This window comes from Podarcis pityusensis, assembly GCF_964106645.2.
Source record: "Podarcis pityusensis genome assembly, chromosome: 12".
NCBI lineage: Eukaryota > Metazoa > Chordata > Lepidosauria > Squamata > Lacertidae > Podarcis > Podarcis pityusensis.
In genome coordinates this window covers 9770151-9789952 of record NC_138037.1, presented here as the reverse complement: position 1 = coordinate 9789952, position 19802 = coordinate 9770151, and the positions used below count along the sequence as shown (strand labels likewise).

General features: G+C 41.8%; 2 protein-coding genes across 4 annotated transcripts in view; one reads left to right on the top strand and one right to left on the bottom strand.

The window, feature by feature from the left end:
• LOC308459007 (sodium channel protein type 5 subunit alpha-like) overlaps positions 1 to 19802 on the bottom strand; it is a 106246-nt gene that overhangs the window by 31605 nt on the left and 54839 nt on the right. The window contains exons 2-8 of one of the 3 annotated variants that reach the window (XM_080973970.1): positions 11133 to 15460; positions 9803 to 9919; positions 7206 to 7297; positions 6535 to 6663; positions 4667 to 4758; positions 3662 to 3862; positions 1989 to 2052 (exon numbers count right to left, since the gene is read on the bottom strand). In XM_080973970.1, coding sequence (XP_080830096.1) covers positions 1989 to 2052; positions 3662 to 3862; positions 4667 to 4758; positions 6535 to 6663; positions 7206 to 7297; positions 9803 to 9919; positions 11133 to 11399 — 962 coding nt within the window. In that variant the 5' untranslated portion in view covers positions 11400 to 15460. Of the gene's footprint in view, positions 1 to 1988; positions 2053 to 3661; positions 3863 to 4666; positions 4759 to 6534; positions 8802 to 9802; positions 9920 to 11132; positions 15461 to 19802 lie in introns of those variants that run through there. The other 2 variants (XM_080973972.1, XM_080973971.1) reach the window with 2 other exon arrangements.
• WDR48 (WD repeat domain 48) overlaps positions 19298 to 19802 on the top strand; it is a 30116-nt gene continuing 29611 nt past the window's right edge. Inside the window, exon 1 of the mRNA XM_080974085.1 lies at positions 19298 to 19471. Within this exon, the coding sequence (XP_080830211.1) occupies positions 19424 to 19471 (48 nt within the window). The 5' untranslated portion in view covers positions 19298 to 19423. The remainder of the gene's footprint in view (positions 19472 to 19802) is intronic.

Below are 19802 nucleotides of genomic sequence, written 5' to 3'. Positions count from 1 at the left end.
AGTACCCCTAGTTCTAAGAATCATCTGGCAGATGTAATTGTGATAAGGAGTGACCTTGAGAGACTTATTTCAGTGGCTCAATGAGGTGTTGTTGTTTTACTTAAAGCCCAGAATACCTTGTGGAGATCCCATGAGGGGAACCTTTGCACTGTTTGTGAGTTAAGTTGTGTTGCAGCTCTGAGGAAAAGATGAAGGTAGGTAATAACTGAGTGGTCCGTCACCTTATTTTGAGAGGACCAAGAAAAGGTCAGAGGCTTTTCTGTGAGTGGTTGGGGATAGTCTCTGGTGAATGCTTGCTTGTACAAAGATAACATGTTCCTTGAAACCTGCTTTGGCGTGTAAGACTTTCTCCCACTTTTACCATATTAGGAAGAATGTCCAGATGACTTCATAGATGTGACATGTAAATGTTCTTCTAGATCAGGCTTCCTCAACCTCGGCCCTCCAGATGTTTTTAGTCTACAACTCCCATGATCCCTAGCCAGCAGGACCAGTGGTCAAGGATGATGGGAATTGTAGTCTCAAATCATCTGGAGAGCTGAGGTTAAGGAAGCCTGTTCTAGATTCTTGGAGACTCTCTTCTAGATATGACTAGAGTGACAGGGAAAGTTTATCCTACATACTTCCTCCTCTTCTTTTTTCTCCCCAGTGGAAGATCTGACCGAACGACTAGTCATGATGGCTCTCCACCTAAACATTAGGAAGAACTTCCTGACAGTAAGAGCTGTTCGACAGTGGAATTTGCTGCCAAGGAGTGTGGTGGAGTCTCCTTCTTTGGAGGTCTTTAAGCAGAGGCTTGACAACCATATGTCAGGAGTGCTCTGATGGTGTTTCCTGCTTGGCAGGGGGTTGGACTCGATGGCCCTTGTGGTCTCTTCCAACTCTATGATTCTATGATTCTATGATCCTACATCAGGTATTAGAGGCAGCATGCCTCTGAACAACAGCAGGAGAGGATGATTCCCAAAGACATTGGGTTGGCTGTTGTGAAAGACATGCTGGACACTGTTTCTAGATAGACCTTTGGCCTGATCTAGCACCACTCTTCCTTTGCTTCTGATACATTTTCAGAAGTCAGATCCATCTACTATTGAAGGGGGAGCCTGGTCAATAAGGTACATTGATTAAGTGGAGTTTGTTGGAGGTGGATCAGTTTTCTTGACCCCTTCCTGCCAGGGAATCCTCTGGGGAAGGCACACTCAAGGCAGAAGGACCTTTTATTGTGCCTGATCTTATTTAGTCATGTCTTTTGACCTGAAGGTATTTCAGAATCTGAAGGGAAGGGAAAGAGATGATTGATACACTTTCCTCCCTAGCTAAGAATTGGGGTAAGGAGTAGAGTTTTGTTTTTACTCTTATTAGGCCAATGAAGGCAGGGACTAGAACTGTTAGGGGGTCTCCGTCTGCATAAATTCTGCCTTTCAGAATGAGGGGAAAACCCACTATAGATAAACTCCTCCACCAACAGAGTCAGGGTGATTTTTATCGGGTCTGCAGCATAGAAGGAAATTATTAATTCCCAGTCATGCATGGCTGCTGATTAAATTTTAAAACTAAGCATGTTAATTGTTTTTATTGTTAATTGTATTAACATTAGTAGTAGTAGTACCACCCTGTGCATCTGACTGGGTTGCCCCAGCCATTCTGGGTGGCTTCTAGCATATACAGAAACATAGTAAAACTTCAAACATAAAATACGTCTTTGTACAGGGCTGCCTTCAGATGCCTTCTAAAGGTTGTATAGTTACTTATCTCCTTGACATCTGATGGGAGGGTGTTCCACAGGGTGGTTGCCATCACCGAGAAGGCCTGGTTCCCTGTAACCTCACTTCTTGCAGTGAGGGAACCACTAGAAGGTCTTCGGAGCTATATCTCAGTGTCCAGGCTGAATGACGGGGTGAAGACGCTTCTTTAAGTATATAGGGCTAAAGCCATTTATAGCTTTAACAATTAACATCTTGTCTAGTTTGGTCCTCAGTTACACTTACTTGGGATGTGAGGTGTATCCACACAGCAATACATCAGTAGAAGAATTCTTTTTCTGATATACTTCTGGAAGCAAACATTTTGGAAGCAAAAGTAATAGTCATTTAAAGCCTCTTCCTACCTCATAATACAATGGATGTAGTTATCAGCTGAATAACAAACTCCCAGTCAGGTGGCTAACCTGTGTCTGACCCACCAAGCCATATGAAATTGGTCCATCAGACCCTGCAGCAGTATCCCCTGATCTGATTGAGAGAATAGAATGCTGGACTTTTTGTGAGAAGTTCATTTTCTGCAGTGGATGGAGGGGACCCACATATGGGTTGTGTCTCCCACTCACTTCACTAGGCAAGATATGCAGATTGATGACACCCTAAGAGTAAACCACCCCAGTTTCCACAACAGTATGCAATCATGGCAAACAGAATAGAACAGGAACAGAAAAACCAACAGGGAACATACCCCTGGACACACCCTCCTTGCCTCATTTTACTACATACTACTGTACTTACATTTTAACCCAATTCATCCGCCTACTGCAGTCACCCTAAGCACTGAGAGCATTGGCTTTCCTCCATGTCCTGCAGAAAATGAATGCAAGTCCAACATTCTATTCTTTTGGAGTGGAGGAGGAGATTCATGGATGGCATATTCTTAGGGGTGCCCAGCTGAGTAGGCTCTCCTGTGGCCTCCCCCCACCCTGTTGTTGAACCACCTCCTGCAGTGCCTGCTTGCTGAAGGACATGTTGGCTGATGCATACACTCTACGCTTGCATTGTTTCACATAAGTCAATACTGAAGCCCAGGTGGCTCCCCCAAAAGAGTACCAGTCCCAAAGATAGCAGAAGAAAATTCACTCTCTGTGGAGTGGAGGGAAGAGATCTGCTTTCAGTCACCAGTTGGGGAGGGAGTCAGAAGAAGGCCCCACCTCACCAGAATGTCATCCATCTCAGTAGCATTCTGACTGCCCCTCAGGATGTCTCCTTAAACTCTCTTTCCTTCTGCCAGAAGGCGATTGCTCCAAAAGAGGCAGAATCACTACCATGGGATGCACTGGGGTCCTTGACTCCTCAGAGGAATTCATCAATAGGGCTAGGTTACTCATGCCAAGGCTGGATAGACTAAGTTCAATAAGTGAATTCCAATCTCCTTCCCCTTTATATCCCACATGGAAGAAAGAGAAGAGAAATCAAGCTGGAAGTTGCTATGTCATGGGCTGGCTGAGTTAGAAAGATGCAGATGGAGGATTGGTTGAGGAACCAGTGAATGGCAAGCCCCAGATTATATGGGGAGGGATTAGGAATAGGGCTTTCCAGGTGGTGGTTCCACAACTTTGGAACTCTCTCTCCAGACCCTCTAAAAAAAATAAAAATCCAGGTCTGCATTGGGCTGAATTGTGCTGTTGGTCTGTGTGCCGTACATAATTCAGCTCAAGTCATATGACAGCATTATTATTGTTACTATTACTTCTTACACAAATAAAGATGCTAGCAAAATATAAAGTCTAAATCTGACTCAACATGGTTCAATGAAACTTCAAAACCACATAATAATATGGTGCATGGGATGCTCTTGTATTAATTTATAAAGTAAAGTAAAACACTGTTTTGGCAGTACAAAAAGTACCAGGGTTATGTAAGCAATATGCTACAGATTTAAAGGAAGGTGTTTTTACCTGAATCCTGTAATGTGCATGACTCCTCCTTGCTGATGCTCTTATTCAAGTAAGAAGCATGGACACATTTATATTTTAAGTTGCCCATGAAGAGTTGGAGGCCAACCAGGGCAAAGACAGCCAAGCAGAAAACTGTCAACAGCATCACATTAGCAAGCTTCTTGACAGACTGAAGAAGTGAAGCTATAATGACTTTCAGTCCTATGAACAAAGAGTAAATATTATACAGACTGATAACAGAGGACAAAAACTACAGCCCTTTTGAATTATGTTTCTCAATAATAATAATAATAATAATAATAATAATAATAATAATAATTTATTATTTGTACCCCGCCCATCTGGCTGGGTTTCCCCAGCCACTCTGGGCGGCTTCCACAGAAACCAAAAATACAGTAAAATCACACATTAAAAACTTCCCTGAACAGGGCTGCCTTAAGATGTCTTCTGAATGTCAGGTAGTTGTTTATCGCTTTGACATCTAATGGGTCTACGCTATGGAAAGCATAGTCCTGAAGTCCAACTATTGCAATGTGCTTTAGGGGTGGGGAGATGGGAGTGCATAACAGTGTCTCACCTTCTGATAGTGTCTGTCTCCTGATTTGTTTTTGGAAGTGCACCAGAATTTGAACAAGCTCCCTATAGGCTATAGTCTTCTGGTACCATTTAAAGTTCAGCTTTGATCTATAATAAGGTTACCAAACGTCCCTGTTTCTCGGGTACAGTCCCTGGATTTACAAATCAGTCCCCTGACAAAATCCTATCATTCCTACTGAAGTTGAAAAGTGTCCCTGGATTCATTGAAAAAAAAATCTGGTAACCTTAATCTATAAATTGTGGTGTTGTCAGAATTTTCTCTTTTGTGACTTACTGTTTCATTGAATTTTCATAATAGATTGTTTTTAACTGTTTCTTATTTGGGTTAGTTTGAATTCCTTGAGTGAAAGGTGGAAGACAAATTTAGTAACTGAACAAACAGACAAAGCAAGAAAAAGAGCCTCTCACCTGGGATTACAGAAACAGCTTTTAAAGTTCTCAGAACCCTGAAAATTCGGATAGCTGAAATGCTACTAAAAGGCAAAGCCAAAGCTGCGTACCTGAAAATTTCAAAATATGAAAAAAGATATCGACAGACTCATCATTTTATAAGACAATGCTACTGGTAGCTATAGTTTGTATTCTGCACACATATTCTTACCTGCCCCCACCAATCCCTGCTTCCCCCATACAATGGGCTATTAGTGTGGCATGTGGGCTACAACTGAGGGGTAGGACACAGCATTAATATTCCAAAGGCTCTGTATATGATGGGCTATATGGAATTGACGGAAATGACTGGCTGAACCCGAGACCAGGGAGAAGAGACGGTGGAAGAATATTGGAAAAAGCTTAAAATCTATATATGGAAATAATGTAAAATTAATGAGTGTTAGAAAAATGTTGGAAGGGAATTATACGGCTTTAGTAGAAATGTTTTAAGGAATCAAGCATAAATAAGTATTATAGTATTAATGGAAAATAAGGTTAAAATATGTTAAGATAATTACATGACAGAAAATAGAGAAAGAAAGTGTGTTTTTTTCAATTGTATTTGCTTTTGTTTTGTTTAACGTGTTAATGTTAATGTTAATGTTGTGTTCTGTATTGTTTATATATTGTATTGTATTGTTTTCTCCTTTGCATTTCTTCTTCTTTTCTTTTTTCTTTTTTTCCCCTTCCTTTTGTAAGGTTTAAAAGCAATAAATATTATTTTTTTAAAAAAATATTCCAAAGGCTCTGGGTTCAATCTCACACACTTCCGGGAGGGTGGGAATCTCAAGGAGCAGGAAACTCAAGCAGAGCTATTGCTTGCCAGGAGCATGCAGCAGTGGGTTAGAAAGACCTATCATCTGATTTTGGATAAAGAAGCTTCATGTGTGTTTATTGTTTTTGGGAAAGGGCCATACTCACTCAGTGGTGAAGCAGATACTTTGCATGCACAAGGTCCCATTTTGTGTGTATGTAAACTCAGGGAGGGCAGGGCCACAGACCATTCCATTCCACCACACGCTATACTAGCATTCAGTTTATACTGAAACAAACCTCCACATATAGTTTAAGTGACTGGCCGTTTCATAAGAAGAAGAAGAGTTTGGATTTGTTATCCTGCCTTTCACTCCCTTTAAGGAGTCTCAAAGCGGCTTACATTCTCCTTTCCCTTCCTCCCCCACAACAAACACTCTGTGAGGTGAGTGGGGCTGAGAGATTTCAGAGAAGTGTGACTAGCCCAAGGTCACCCAGAAGCTGCGTGTGGAGGAGCGGAGACGCGAACCCGGTTCCCCAGATTACGAGACTACCGCTCTTAACCACTACACCACACTGGCTGTTCAAAATTGTGCGGATATTTCTATAACGTATAGTTAAAATTTGACACAAGTCCAAAACACTCCTCATCCAAAGGGCACAACATGAAGTCTAATAGTAGCTAGAATTAGTAGATTAACAAGTCGAACTACATCCACAATGGGTGAAATTCAGCATCATCCTACGGTGAACATCCTGTCAATGCAAGTAGTGCAGGTTGCCAGACGTAGCTATCCTCCTCTCCTTCCCCTCCCCCACTGTTCTGGGGGTTCTCCCCACATTGCCTGAGCCAATTTTGGGGTGTGTCAGAGTTGTGATGGGAAGGAAAGGAAGGGAAAGCCCTGTTACGCAAGCAGAAGTTTTCACACAGGGCTTACAATGACAGAACTTGTTAGGCGATTCCCACCTTATATGTTTAAATGCTCCCAAGGTCAGCAGCATCTTCACATGCAAAGCTAGCAGAATTCTAGCTCTAGTTTTTCTCCTGTATGAAAAATTATAAACTGCAAAGAAGAAACACCGAAACTTACGTCATAATTAAAACAAATAAATCCAAAACGTTCCAGGGATCTCGAAGATAGGTGAATTCATTCAAAACAAATCCCCTTGCAACTATTTTTACTGCAAATTCAACTGTATAAATAACTGTGAAAATATACCTGAAAATCAAAGCCAGAGAAACAAAATCATTACCAGTGTGGAGGGAATCAAGGCTACTCATGTGCTACTTCCCACATGAAGCCCAAGGAAAAATGGAAGTGCTATGATGGCATTGTAGGCAAAGGTGTGGTTAGATTTCATTATACGATTACTGTATAATATTTATTTATTTCCATCTCTGAGCCAACTGCTAGATAAGGCTTGCACATTGTATGATCCAGAAAGCAAAATACATCCCATCAGTCACATATGAGCAGCTGTTTGACTCACCCTCCCCTTACTTTTGCAGTTCCAAGCAAGACAGTATAATAGGAGACTTAGGGCTTGTGCACAAATGAGCATTATTTTGCTGCTAATTCACTTCCTCACCCCCACTCAAGTTAGACCTGAGTAGACCTCAGTGCACCTATTTGAATATCAGGTGCACCTCTAGTATTTCCCAGTTACAAGCAGGCATCCCTTTTGTGTTTATTCCTGCCTTCCAATGGGTTGATTCTCATTCAGTCCATAGATTGTACATGAAGTGTGGAGTGATACTTACTCAGCGATTTCGTAATTTTCTGGAGGCTTGTTTAAAGTCATAAAAATACAGTTAACGAGAACCACACATGTTATGAATGCTATGAATAATGTACATGATGTGTTAAGGAAATAGTGTTTCACTGAAAAATAAGGGGTATAACTCCAGGTATAAGGTGGTATATAAATTAAACAAACAAACAAATAAATATTCAACAGTTTGTGGTAAAATATGAGTAACCAAAATAAATGTGATTAATGCTACTTACTATCATGCTCTTAAATTAAAAGGAAAAATCTAAAAATAATGCATTTTCTTTAGTTTAACTTTGCTTGTTTCTTGTTTATTCAGCATAGTAACTGTTATGAACCTTAGGCTATAGTCAGCATCAGGAATGATACAAGGTAGTTCCCGTGCACATTTTCAAGTACTTGAGGTTGATCGGAAGAAATCTCCTTTCAGCCTTTTAACAGTAGACAGTCTTGCCTTTATTCTCTGGGTAACCGAAGAATTGATGCTTTTGAATTATGGTGCTGGAGGAGACTCTTGAGAGTCCCATGGACTGCAAGAAGAACAAACCTATCCATTCTTAAGGAAATCAGCCCTGAGTGCTCACTGGAAGGACAGATTGTGAAGCTGAGGCTCCAGTACTTTGGCCGCCTCATGAGAAGAGAAGACTCCCTGGAAAAGACCCTGATGTTGGGAAAGATGGAGGGCACAAGGAGAAGGGGACGACAGAGGACGAGATGGTTGGACAGTCTTCTTGAAGCTACAAACATGAGTCTCACCAAACTGCGGGAGGCAGTGGAAGACAGAAGTGCCTGGCGTGCTCTGGTCCATGGGTCACGAAGAGTCGGACATGCCTAAACGACTAAACAACAACAACAACAAACAAGAACCATGTCTAACCCAAACAAGAGCTCTTGAAAGTACAAAAGAAGATTTAGGGGGCGGGGCGTGTCACCCACGGGGGTGTGACGCATGTCCGTGGTTGTGCGGCGTGCGGCACGCATCCTGGGGTGGCGGCCACGATAGCACCCTTTCCCCAAATGGTGCCCCCCCCTTTGTACGCCAGTGGGGCAATGGTTGCCACTTTTAGTCATAGTCCAAATCAGGCCAGCTCACCATATGCCCAACCCCACAACATTCAGACCTTCTGCTGCCTGTGTGGATGTTGAGTGTAGGAAAGCTCCCCTCCTTACCTGCACATTTCATACCTTCAAAACAGGGCTAGTGTGTCCAGTATAGAATAAACCAAGGTATTAAAGATGGGTATGAACTTCTGGGTGAAGTGAAGGGAATATGGAACAAAGTTGCATAAGCAACCCAATTTCTAGCCTACAGTTGCACACTTGGGGCATGTACTGTTTATAATTTGGGGTTGTATGTTTTGAGGTGAAGGGATCATGTTACACTAGCTCTGATCATTTAACTATAATATGAAACATGGACCTAATGGTCAGGGGTCCCTCTACCTTTATGGGGAAGTGGGTGGCGCTGTGGGTTAAGCCACAGAGCCTAAGGCTTGCCGATCAGAAGGTCGGTGGTTCGAATCCCCGCAACAGGGTGAGCTCCCGTTGCTCGGTCCCTGCTCCTGCCAACCTAGCAGTTCTAAAGCACACCAAAATGCAAGTAGATAAATAGGTAGCGCTCCAGCGGGAAGGTAAACGGCGTTTCTGTGTGCTGCTCTGGTTCGCCAGGAGCGGCTTAGTCATGCTGGCCACATGACCCAGAAGCTGTACGCCAGCTCCCTCGGCCAATAAAGCGAGATGAGCGCCGCAACCCCAGAGTCGGTCACGACTGGACCTAATGGTCAGGGGTCCCTCTACATTTACCTTTATGAAACATGACTGCAAGACAAGGGATCTTAATATACAGGGCCAGCAAAACAAGTGGCTCTCATATTGTATGGACTCACCACAGGAGAATGGCTGATGGTCAGTTTTCCTAAAGGTGCATTTGCACCATCTCATTTTCTTTTTTTATTTCAGTTTTTAATTTGTGAGTATAATAGAAAAAAGAGAAAAGCAAATAATAATAATAATAAACATTGTCAGGTGGCATTAAGAATAATAATATTCCATCAATCCTGATTTAAACATATAAATTAATACAGGCAGTCCAAATAGGTATCTAAACAAAACAGATAATTATAAGCCATGTGTTCAAGCACAGAAAGGACACTGAGATCTTCAACCTGCTGAGCACCAGCTGATTATAACTGTCACTGAAAATTACAAGGGGATCTGGCCTAGCAAGATCTTCTGTAGGTCTAAATAATAAATTGTACTCTTTCTTCTTAGTAACACAGTTGAAATTTTGTTTTGAACTGCAATAGTGGACCATAGCAAAGTTGCAGAACACAGGATAATAATAATAATAATAATAATAATAATAATAATAATAAATAAATAAATAAATATTTTTACCCCACCCATGTCTCTCCAGCCACTCTGGGTGGCTTCCAACAAAATATTAAAAATAGAATAAATGATTAGTCACTCTCCGGAATCCTAAGAAATATATATTAAAGCTCATATATACATGTATAACTTAACAGTTCTCTGTGATTCTGTATAAGAGATTAAGAATGAAGGAAACCCATTGGAAGGATATGTGTGTATCAAAATTTTCACAGCTAGTCTTCTCAGTGGATGGAAAGGACTGAAAAAAAACAAGGCTTTGGTGGCAGAAAACCGAAAGATTCTGTTCCTGGCTGATAGCACCATAAAAGTCTGTAAAATAGATGGAAATGCTTTTTAAATATAACATGCTCATGATAGACCTACTGTCTACAAATATAAACACACTGCAACTTCATAAAGATTGACTGGGGAGAACAATATGGACTGCAGATGAAAGTAGACAAACACAGAAGTACAACTCATTCTATTTATACATCACTCAGGAGACCCATCGTTATGACAAGGAGCTGCATAAAAGACTGGGTAGTGGTAGCCGTTCACTGAAGGCCAAACACACAAGGATGGCACAGATCAGTGCTTTTATCTCGGTTTACTGCTTTTTGCAATGAAATAAATCATCAGCCCCTGATTCAGATCAGAGTCGTGCCATGGAATTCATTTGCAAAATAAATAATGGGAGTTTGGAAGTTGGTGTTGCTCTGCTGTTTTATTAATTTGCTTAAGTTATGGAATGATTCTACCTCTATTTTTATTAAGAGGCCAGTGGGTTGAAGATACTTCTGATTGCTGATAGCAAACAAAAACAGCAGGCACGGCTACAAATGAAGTAAGGTGATACTGCATCCTCATGTTATACCAGATGAGAGAATGCACACAATCTCATCCAGCATAAGACAGTGCATTATCACAGTGACAAAGACACTGATTTTATGGCCTCCATTAAAATCTTAATTTAATGAATTAATACAAATGTAGTACTTCAGCAGAGATTATTTCGTATGAAGTTTATCTCAAATGCACAACAAATCATTCTGACTGCGTATGCTTATTCATAGCATGTTCACTGAAAAATATATTTTGCCTGGGTCTACTGGTTATAATGTTGAACATAATGAAGTGCATGTAAGTGCCATGAAAATTAAAAGTTAAATGTTCATAACTGTACACATTGCTACAGCTTGTTATCTGAAAAATTAACACTGAACATTTAGGCTCCTGTCCACAGATCTGCTTTAATGTGCACATGGTACCATTTAAATGGGTATTCTGTCCAAGATGTACATGAACATTTATAGCAATGTTAACAAAGAACAGACTTTTTAATTAAATCCCAGATACTATGCTTAAAGATTTGATCATATTTATTAAATTAATTAATGTTTTCAGACCTGTTCTGAAATTCATTTGCAATTTCTACTTTGATTGCTACACAAGAAGAAACTGTAGCATTTTTGTTTTTGGTTCACAAAAACATTTTATGTAACAAAAATTCTTACAATTTACTTTAAAGAAACTGTATCACCTCACGATCCTTGTAATAGGGGTCAACATCTTCCAGTGGTTCTCCAATGAGCCAAGGAGGGGGTTTTCCATATAGAATAGGTAGCTTTTTAAAAACTTTCAGATCAAGCTGTGGTTGAATATTTTCTTCTTGCTCTTGACTATTGCCCTCCTCTGTGGCCTTGGCATGCTTTGCTTTCTTCTCAGCAATTCTCTTTTTAATTTGATCCAAGGTCTCAGGAGTAAACCGAAGGAAATTACTAGCCATTGAAAAAGAAAAATTTGGCATCTTCTTGCACTGGGAACAAACAAATATTCTGATTACAAAAGGAATAACACAGATAGTAAAAGTCCCATAATAACAGAAGATTTGGGAGGGTCAGTTGATACCATGGTATCAGCAAAACTGCACACATGATAAACAATATTTAACGGACCCCACAATACATTAGAGTGGTGCAAATTATTTATTTCTAAAATGTATATACCACTTTTTCCAATCTGTTCCCATTTCACATGCATATTTATATAATAACTAAAGATGTCTGAATTAGGCCAGTTCAGAACTTTAGTAACAAGTCCACTGATGTAAAAGTGCCTACTCTGAATATGACTTAGCTAGATCAACTCCCAGCTTAAAGTGACTCAAAACATTTTTTTGTGAACGGAGAATGAAACTGTACATTACACAGAAAATCAACAGCAGTAGACAAAGCTATCTTGTAGGTTATCTTGCCATTAGCATTATTGAGGAACCCTTCATGAATTTCTAGGAAACCCCAAACTTCTTACAATACTGTACTGTACAGATTTTTGAAACAGACTTGTATGTGAAGGTGAAAAATAGATCTGACACACGTGTGGGTAATTAACAAATGTATCAGCTGGGTGCTTAGATTCAAAATGCAGGGCTTTGCACACTCTCCAGAGGGAGAGAACCCCCAGCAGAGTTAAAAACACTTTTTTGTGAATAAATATAGTAGTAGAAAATTTCCATAGAAAAAATGTTGCACCTACCATTATGGGCTAAAATCAGGCCTCACCACCATTTTACATGTGAACAAGGCAGATAAGTAACAAAGAATATGTGGTTGCCAGTCTTATACATAATTTGACGCTGGAATTAGCGGCACACATTATCTGGTGAGAAACCTTACTGTAAACTAGGGTGGTCCAACCTTTCTGACCACGTGAGCCACAAAAGTACTTTGACACAGAACCTGGCAGGCCACATACTGAATTAAATTTCCATATTGTTAATTAAAGTTTTCACAATATAGTTAATAAATAATAATGTATAAGCAATAAATATATTAAAGGTAAGCACTCCTAAACCTACTCCCTAGTATGTTTGCACTAAATCAAGTTGTTAGGCTGCGATCTGTAAAACAGGATCACAACTCCGTGCCTGCTGACCTGGGATTAAGCCCTGCTCAGGTCAGAATGTGCAAGCCTTATATGTGCCTACTCATAAGAAAATGTTGTTAAGTTCACTGAGACTTACTCCCAGGAAAATTCATACTGTACAGGGCTGTAGCCTTAAATATATACGTGGAGGTATCCAGTTGTCCAATACCAGGGGGTGAGGGCAATACCTCTCTTGCATTAATACATTATTATTGCTATGAATATTTTGTTGCTGCCTATATATACACAGAGCAGCCCCAGGCAATGTTAGAGGCGGGGAGGGATAGTCCGTTTGGCCTCCCAGGGCTTGAGGTAGTTGCGGAGGAAGGGGCTTTGGTACGTGGGGTGGCAAGGGCGTGCCACGTCGCACGTGGGGTGTGGCATGTCGCATGTGGGGGAGTGGCATGTTGCATGCGGGGGCGTCACACGTCACACGTGTGAGCGTCCCAAGGGGGAGGCGCCTGCCCGCCCAAGTATCCTTTTGGGGCGGCGCCTGCCTGCCTGAGCGTCCCAAGGGGGAGCGTCCGCCCGTGCGAGCATCGAGCATCGTCCCAATAGGGCAGTGCCCATCTGTGCGAGTGTTACAAGGGGGAGGTGCCCGCCCGTGGCGATGTCACCCCCTGGCTGGCACCTGGGGCAGACCCCTTCCTCTGCCACTGGGTTGAGGGAGACATTACAAATGCCTTTGCTGTTTGTTTTCATGTGCACCTCACAGCAACAACAAAAAAGGGCAGCTAATCAAACCATTTTAAGAAGTCCTGAAGGTTGCTGAGGGCCACCAAAAACAGCCTTAAGGACTGCATGTAGCCCCCGAGTCATGTGTTGGACCACCCTACTGTAAACTAAAAACAATTTTTTCAGGTGAAACAATTAAATGATACTTCAGAAAAACCAAGACTGATAATGAATACTCAAAACAGCAAGTTGGAGCATGGCACCCATGAAAATGTAAAACACACTTGTGAGTTGACATGCCACCTTTCTGTTTGAAATGGCATGCTGGTATCTTCACTTATAAGCCAACTGGTTTGATTTCTTCCTTTTTATCTTTTGCCCCTCAAATGCATATCAAGGGGCAACTCAGAAATAGGGGACAGAATAATATACTTCAGAGTAAATGCATTAAAAAACACAACAGAACAGGTGTGCTTCAGCCACCGATTCTTAGAGAAGCTTCTAAACAAAAAGCTGAGTCCCAAAACATAAAAGAATTTCGAGTTAAAACCAAGAATAAATGTTTTTGTAATGAATTTGAAAAAGATAGCTTGCAGAGAGATGCATTGATACTTCACCAATACAATGGATTCAGCTTTAATCCTAGAGTTTACAGCTGAAACATAAGAAAGCCAGGGTGTTTGCCAGCTATAGGGGTGGGGTGGAAAAGGATGTATGCTCAAAAGAAGGTGGACAATAATAACACAACTCTTTCTTATTGTAAGAATCTAGTAAATCTGTACAATTTAGTACAACTCTAAACCCTTCACAAACAATGAAACCAGAACAGTCAATTGCATGTTTCCCAGGTGTTTTATTCCTGACCACAAAATTTATGTGCCATGCCTGTAAGGCATACCGGTACATTGAATCAGTAACTTCACACTGCCTTCTCAGAATTCTACATAATTCTTCATAAGCAAGAACTTAAAAAAAATAAATAAATAGCAGCATTCCTATCAGATACAAACGACCATACTTTTGTGAAATAAAAAATGAAGACATTTTCAACAGTTTCCTGTAATTTTCTCACATTTTCCAGTTCATTCTCATTGCCAACAAGATTACTTACATTTTACTGTGCAACAGCATCAATTTCATTAGAATACAGCACACTTTCCTCCAAGTTTTCCAAAATAGCAAACAGTTCACCTTACTTTGTCAGATTCCACATTATTCTTTAGAAATTTCTTCCGTGCTTTCTTTTAAGCTGAAACTGTAATTTGTACAGACTTGTGATGGAATGGGAATGTCAAGGAGGAGGAGCATGCTTTCTGGCTTGAGATAAATAAATTGGATCCCAAGAGATTATACAGGAAACAAAATAATATGAGAAAGTAAATGGAGATGGTAGTAATTCTACATTATCAACTTCTAAAAGGCACAAGTTATTTCATCTGTTGAAACACTGTGAAGCTAATGACACAAAAAGGTTTTGCTCACCAGAACCAAGGGAAAAGAGCAATTAGGTAACAATCTGTCTTGCAGTCTCTTAAATATGTACTTAGTGAGCCAATATTTTCTATTACGTAACATTAATTTTCAGTGCCATTCCAACTACTTTGATATTAATAGAATATTTCTTTTCTTGCTTTAAAAGATCTCTTTGATGTAGATAGGGATTAATCTGTATGCTATAGAAGGAAGGTAGCAGGATGAGATTTAAAGAGCTGAGCAGGACCTTTCTTCATTTGTAAGTGCGGTTCTGAATGCATGGCAGGAGATACCCATAAGCATCTATAGAGCCTTTCTTCTTACATTGGGCTTGGTACACTGCAATTCAACTGTCAATTAACAGCACTGTATAGACTAATTGCACAATCCTATACACACATACCGAAATGTAATTTCCACTGAGACCATGGATTAGAATGCAAGGTTGCAATATATATAATTGTTAAGGAAATTACCAAAAAATATACACATCATTTGCTATATGGATATTGAATGACCCAACTCTTGGCTTATTGAATAGCCTCCAGCCCTTGAATAGGACTCAGTTGCTATCCTATTCAGTTGTTTTTAGCTCCATAACATGAAAATATGGACCTGCTGATTTTGTGTATAAACCCCTGCTAGGGAAAGGGGCAAGCTAGAGCACTTTTTCTGGTCATTCAGCAAGCACAGTAGCCCAACATAATGTCTTTGAAAACCAAAATAAAATTACAGGCTATAGTTCTGTTTATACTTTGTTATTTTATTTTTGTTGCTAACACAGTGAAATAGCTACTCAGAAGTAAGTACCATGGGGTAAATATAAAAGAAAAAACAACAGAAAGTGGGTAGGGTTTTGTGTACTTGAAAGACTCTCTTTGAACAATCCCCTTGATTTGTCCTTTTCTCCCACAAGCAGCCAACAGACCCAACTAAATTGTCTGCTTGGTTTTCCATGGCCTAGAACAGGCTTCCTCAACCTTGGTCCTCCAGATGTTTTGAGACTACAATTCCCATCATCTCTGACCACTGGTCCTGCTAGCCAGGAATCATGGGAGTGGTGGGCCAAAACATCTGGAGGGCCAAGGTTGAGGAAGCCTGGCATAGAACCTAGATGGGGAAAAGAGAACACACACACACACACACACACACACACACACACACATATATGAGATGGTGATTTAAAAGTTTACACTGTTGCATGTTATTATTTTAGTCATAATCTTGCCTACTAATTTGACTTCAACATATTAATAAAAAAATTATGGTGATCTATACAGACAGAAATGGTAAATACCACATTCCTTGAGAGTTCGTTTCTAAACATGTCGGGAATAGAGAGCACAGCTTTTCATACACAGCTGCTGTTTCCCCCCACAATGCTCACAAATGTTTGCTGGCATTTACGGCCACAGAAGTTAGTAATAAAGATTTCCCAGATAAGCTGATGATATACTCTGACTCTTATCTACACTTTAATTGATAAAGTATGTTTCAGAATAAAAAGTGGTTCCTGTTTCCTTCCATTGTACCATACAAAGATGCAAGATGGTGTATATTTTAAATGCCTGTTTAGAGAATAACAGGATGCGAACAGCTTTTAAGACAAGTACACATTAAGGCTGTATTTTAAGACAAATAAGCATTAAAGTATTCTTTGGTCTTTTAAATGGACAAGTATGCACTTAATAAATGGGGAAATTTGCACAACACAATAATCCTTGCCATCTCTTTGTGCCCATTCAGACCATGGCTAATGTTCTAAACATCAAATTAATCATGGCCATGCTACAGAAATGCAAATATGTCTATTCAAAAAAACTAACTATGGGGTATAATAAACTATGATTACCAAACAAACAAACAAAAAAAGGTGTTAATGATTGACCTATTTTTGTGCCACAGCAGAAGTGTAATTTGCTTGTGTAACTCTCTTTCTAGTGAGCAAGGTGCAACTATGCCTTCTTGCCCATGCCGTAAGATCAGCAGATGCCTTAAAATCAGTAGATAAGCCCTTTTTGTGGTCTCTATGCAGGATTAAATGGGGTGAGGTAGGGTGCAAGAGGCCATTAGCAATTCATTGTATGCAAAACCTCCTTCTACTAAGCTGTGTCCAGCCTATCTCTTGGCAACACTGTTACAGGATCTAATTGTTGACATCTATCTGTCTTGGGAGACAATGGAGGAGTACGCCTTTGGGGATGAAGTCAAACTGTTAGAAGGTTGCAGTGCGTGCTGTGGCTGTAGAGACCTAATGGTGTCATCCAAATCAGGGATTTATCCTGCTGCTCCTCTTCCATTGTGAAATATGCCATAATCACCTAGTAATGCCTTTCCGCATTCTGCATGGCAAAAACAGGAGAGTCCTTTACACAAATATCAGAAATTGCATTTCATTCTCCCTGGACACTAGGAGTGAGTGACCATTCCCAAAGAAACCTCAAAGAGTGCATGCAGTGTGAAACTGCTTATTACAGTTCACCAAGTGATCCAATTCTACCTCCGATTGCTTGAATCAGCATAAAGATATTTTCTTTGAATGTGTCAATTAGCTTACCAATACCAGAATGTCTGTGTTATCAGTAACAACTGTTTTGTGAATGGCCACTGATACTAATGTAATGATCACTCTGCACTTTGCATATTTCATTTCTCTCTTGCAATCCCACCCAGCCATCCTATTATAATACCTTAACTTTTATAATACCTCAACTTTGCATCTGGTGGAAGGTTCGTGAAAGCTTATACCAAAAGTAACTGGGGGTGGGCAATCTTCTGGAGCCCACTTGCAGATTGGAGAAACCATTGTGGGTATCCGACAACCAAGCACACACTTGCAACCAATTGTCTTGGCTACAACGCAGTGCTTCTGATAAACTGCACTTTGTTGAAGGAAGGGGACCTTGTGGGCATTATGTTGGCAACCCCTTAGTCCAGGGGTCTGCAACCTTTAAGACAAAAAGAGCCACTTGGACCCGTTTCCGAAGAAAAAAAACCTGGGAGCCGCAAAACTCGTCATTATAAAAATAACTTTTTTGTCACTTTTTTATTATTTCTTTGTTTGACCGCTCAGAATTACTCCTCCTCATAGAAATAAACGTTAAATTAACAAGTTACCTTTTTGTGTGTGTGTGTTCTTCACTCCCCTTCAAAACAGTGACCAGCGTACATGCCCCCTTTCAATGCAGTGACCAGCGTACATGCCCCTTACAATGTAGCGGGCGGGCAGGCGGGAAGGTGACGTCGGGACGGTGCGTAACTAACGCACGCACCGGCCCCATGCGACGTCACAGCCAGTACAGCGCCCGCCACAGTGGGGAGTGTCGGGGCGCACAATGCGCCTCCTCCCCGCGGGTTGCAGACCCTGCCTTAGTCTTTAAGATGCCACAAGACTGCCTCCCTCTTGATACACCATACTGCTTCTTGATACACCATACACAGGACCGCAATATTTCAAGGACTGCCTCTCCCACCCCATGAACAAACCCTGACCCTGCAGTTTTCATCAGAGGCCCTTCTCTGCATGCCCCACCTGAGGGATGTAAAGAAGGCGGCATTTTCTGTGGCTGCCCCACTTGTTGAATGCTCTTTCCAGGAAGACATGCCTGGCTCCATATTTGTCAGTTTTTGGACGCCAGGCTTTGGCCTTTGGTTAATTAACGTTGCCTCTTATGGTGTTGCTCATCATTTAGTGTGGTGGGAACGACTTGGTCCTTCTTAAAGTGCTGCTGGATGATCATTTTATATATTTTGCATTGTCATGGTTCTTCTACCCCCATGCCCCAATTTTAAACTGTCGGCAAAATGGATCCAGAACACTTTCATGGCCGGTTTGCAAAGCAGTGTACAATTAGCCATATTCTGTATCTATCCTGTGGTTTCTTTGAACTACTGTTTCAGTGCATTCTTCTCCAAACCAGCTTCAATCTAATCTGAGGAAAAAGAAAGCACTAGCTGTGTTTCTAATCAGTAATGTGTACACAGCCTTTTCACTCTAAAAAGTGACTTAATAATTGCTGCAATATTGATAATACAGTCAGCAAAGGGCAATAATCTTGGGGGGTTATTTTATGATGTCTTTGTGCTGACTTTTGGGTACTCAACTAATGAAAAGGTGAGGGAACTTCGATAAGCTCAATTTAACTTTATTGTTAGAGGCACTTGTATTGCCCACCCTGAGGCATGGGACTGGGCGATTAATACACCAAAATAAATACATAAGCGTGCAGCGCCCTGCTGGTTCTGAGGTGAATCGTACAGATGAATAACCATAAGGTGTGGGCAACGTGGAACGGAATGTGATATGGGCAAACATGAGAAAGCCGGGGAAAGCCGAGCTCTGACTGAGGTACCACACAGCCGAACCTCGCGCCCTTTTATCATCTCGGTGGGGGGTGGGGCAGAGAGAAGGAGCAGCGCGAGCAACGTTTCCAACTGTCACCTTCTCTCCCTACTGATTAGACCAGCCCCCGCAAATCTCGCGAGACCAAGTACTCCTCCTTCCTCGCCCGGTTCGCCGACATCCCTCACAATAACGGCCGCCATGGCAACCGCGCAAGCCACGCCCCTTCCACTAACGTCCTTCGTCCCTTCCACTCCTGTGACTCGCCCCGCCGCCCGAGATTTGAAAGGGGTGCGGCTGCATCAGTAGCAGCAGGAGCAGGAGCCTCCTGAGGCGGGACTTCCGGAGCGCCTCCAGCCTCTCCTTTCCCTGTCCACCCCCTGCTCGGACGTGACGACAGAGTGTCAACATGCAAGATGGCGGCTCATCACCGACAGAACACGGCGGGGCGGCGGAAAGTGCAGGTGAAGGGAGTGAAGCGGTGCCGGTTGGAGGGGGAGGCTTGGCCGAAGGGCGGAGGAGGAGAGCGCGGGGGTCCCGCGGCCTCGCTGGAGGGAGAAAGGCCGGGGGAAACGGCGATAAAGGCGGGGGCCGGGATGAGGAAGGGGACGGGTTGGAGGAAGCGCGGGAAGAAGCCGGGTGGGGGAGGGATGAAGGGCGGAGCGGCCTCTGCTTGGGAAAGATATTCTGGGAGCTAGAGAAATTGCCGCAAGACCCTGGCTTTCTCCTCCCCGTCCTCAGCTGCTGACGCTTTAACGGCGGGAGAGATCGGAAGAAGCTGCTTTAGGGACCCCC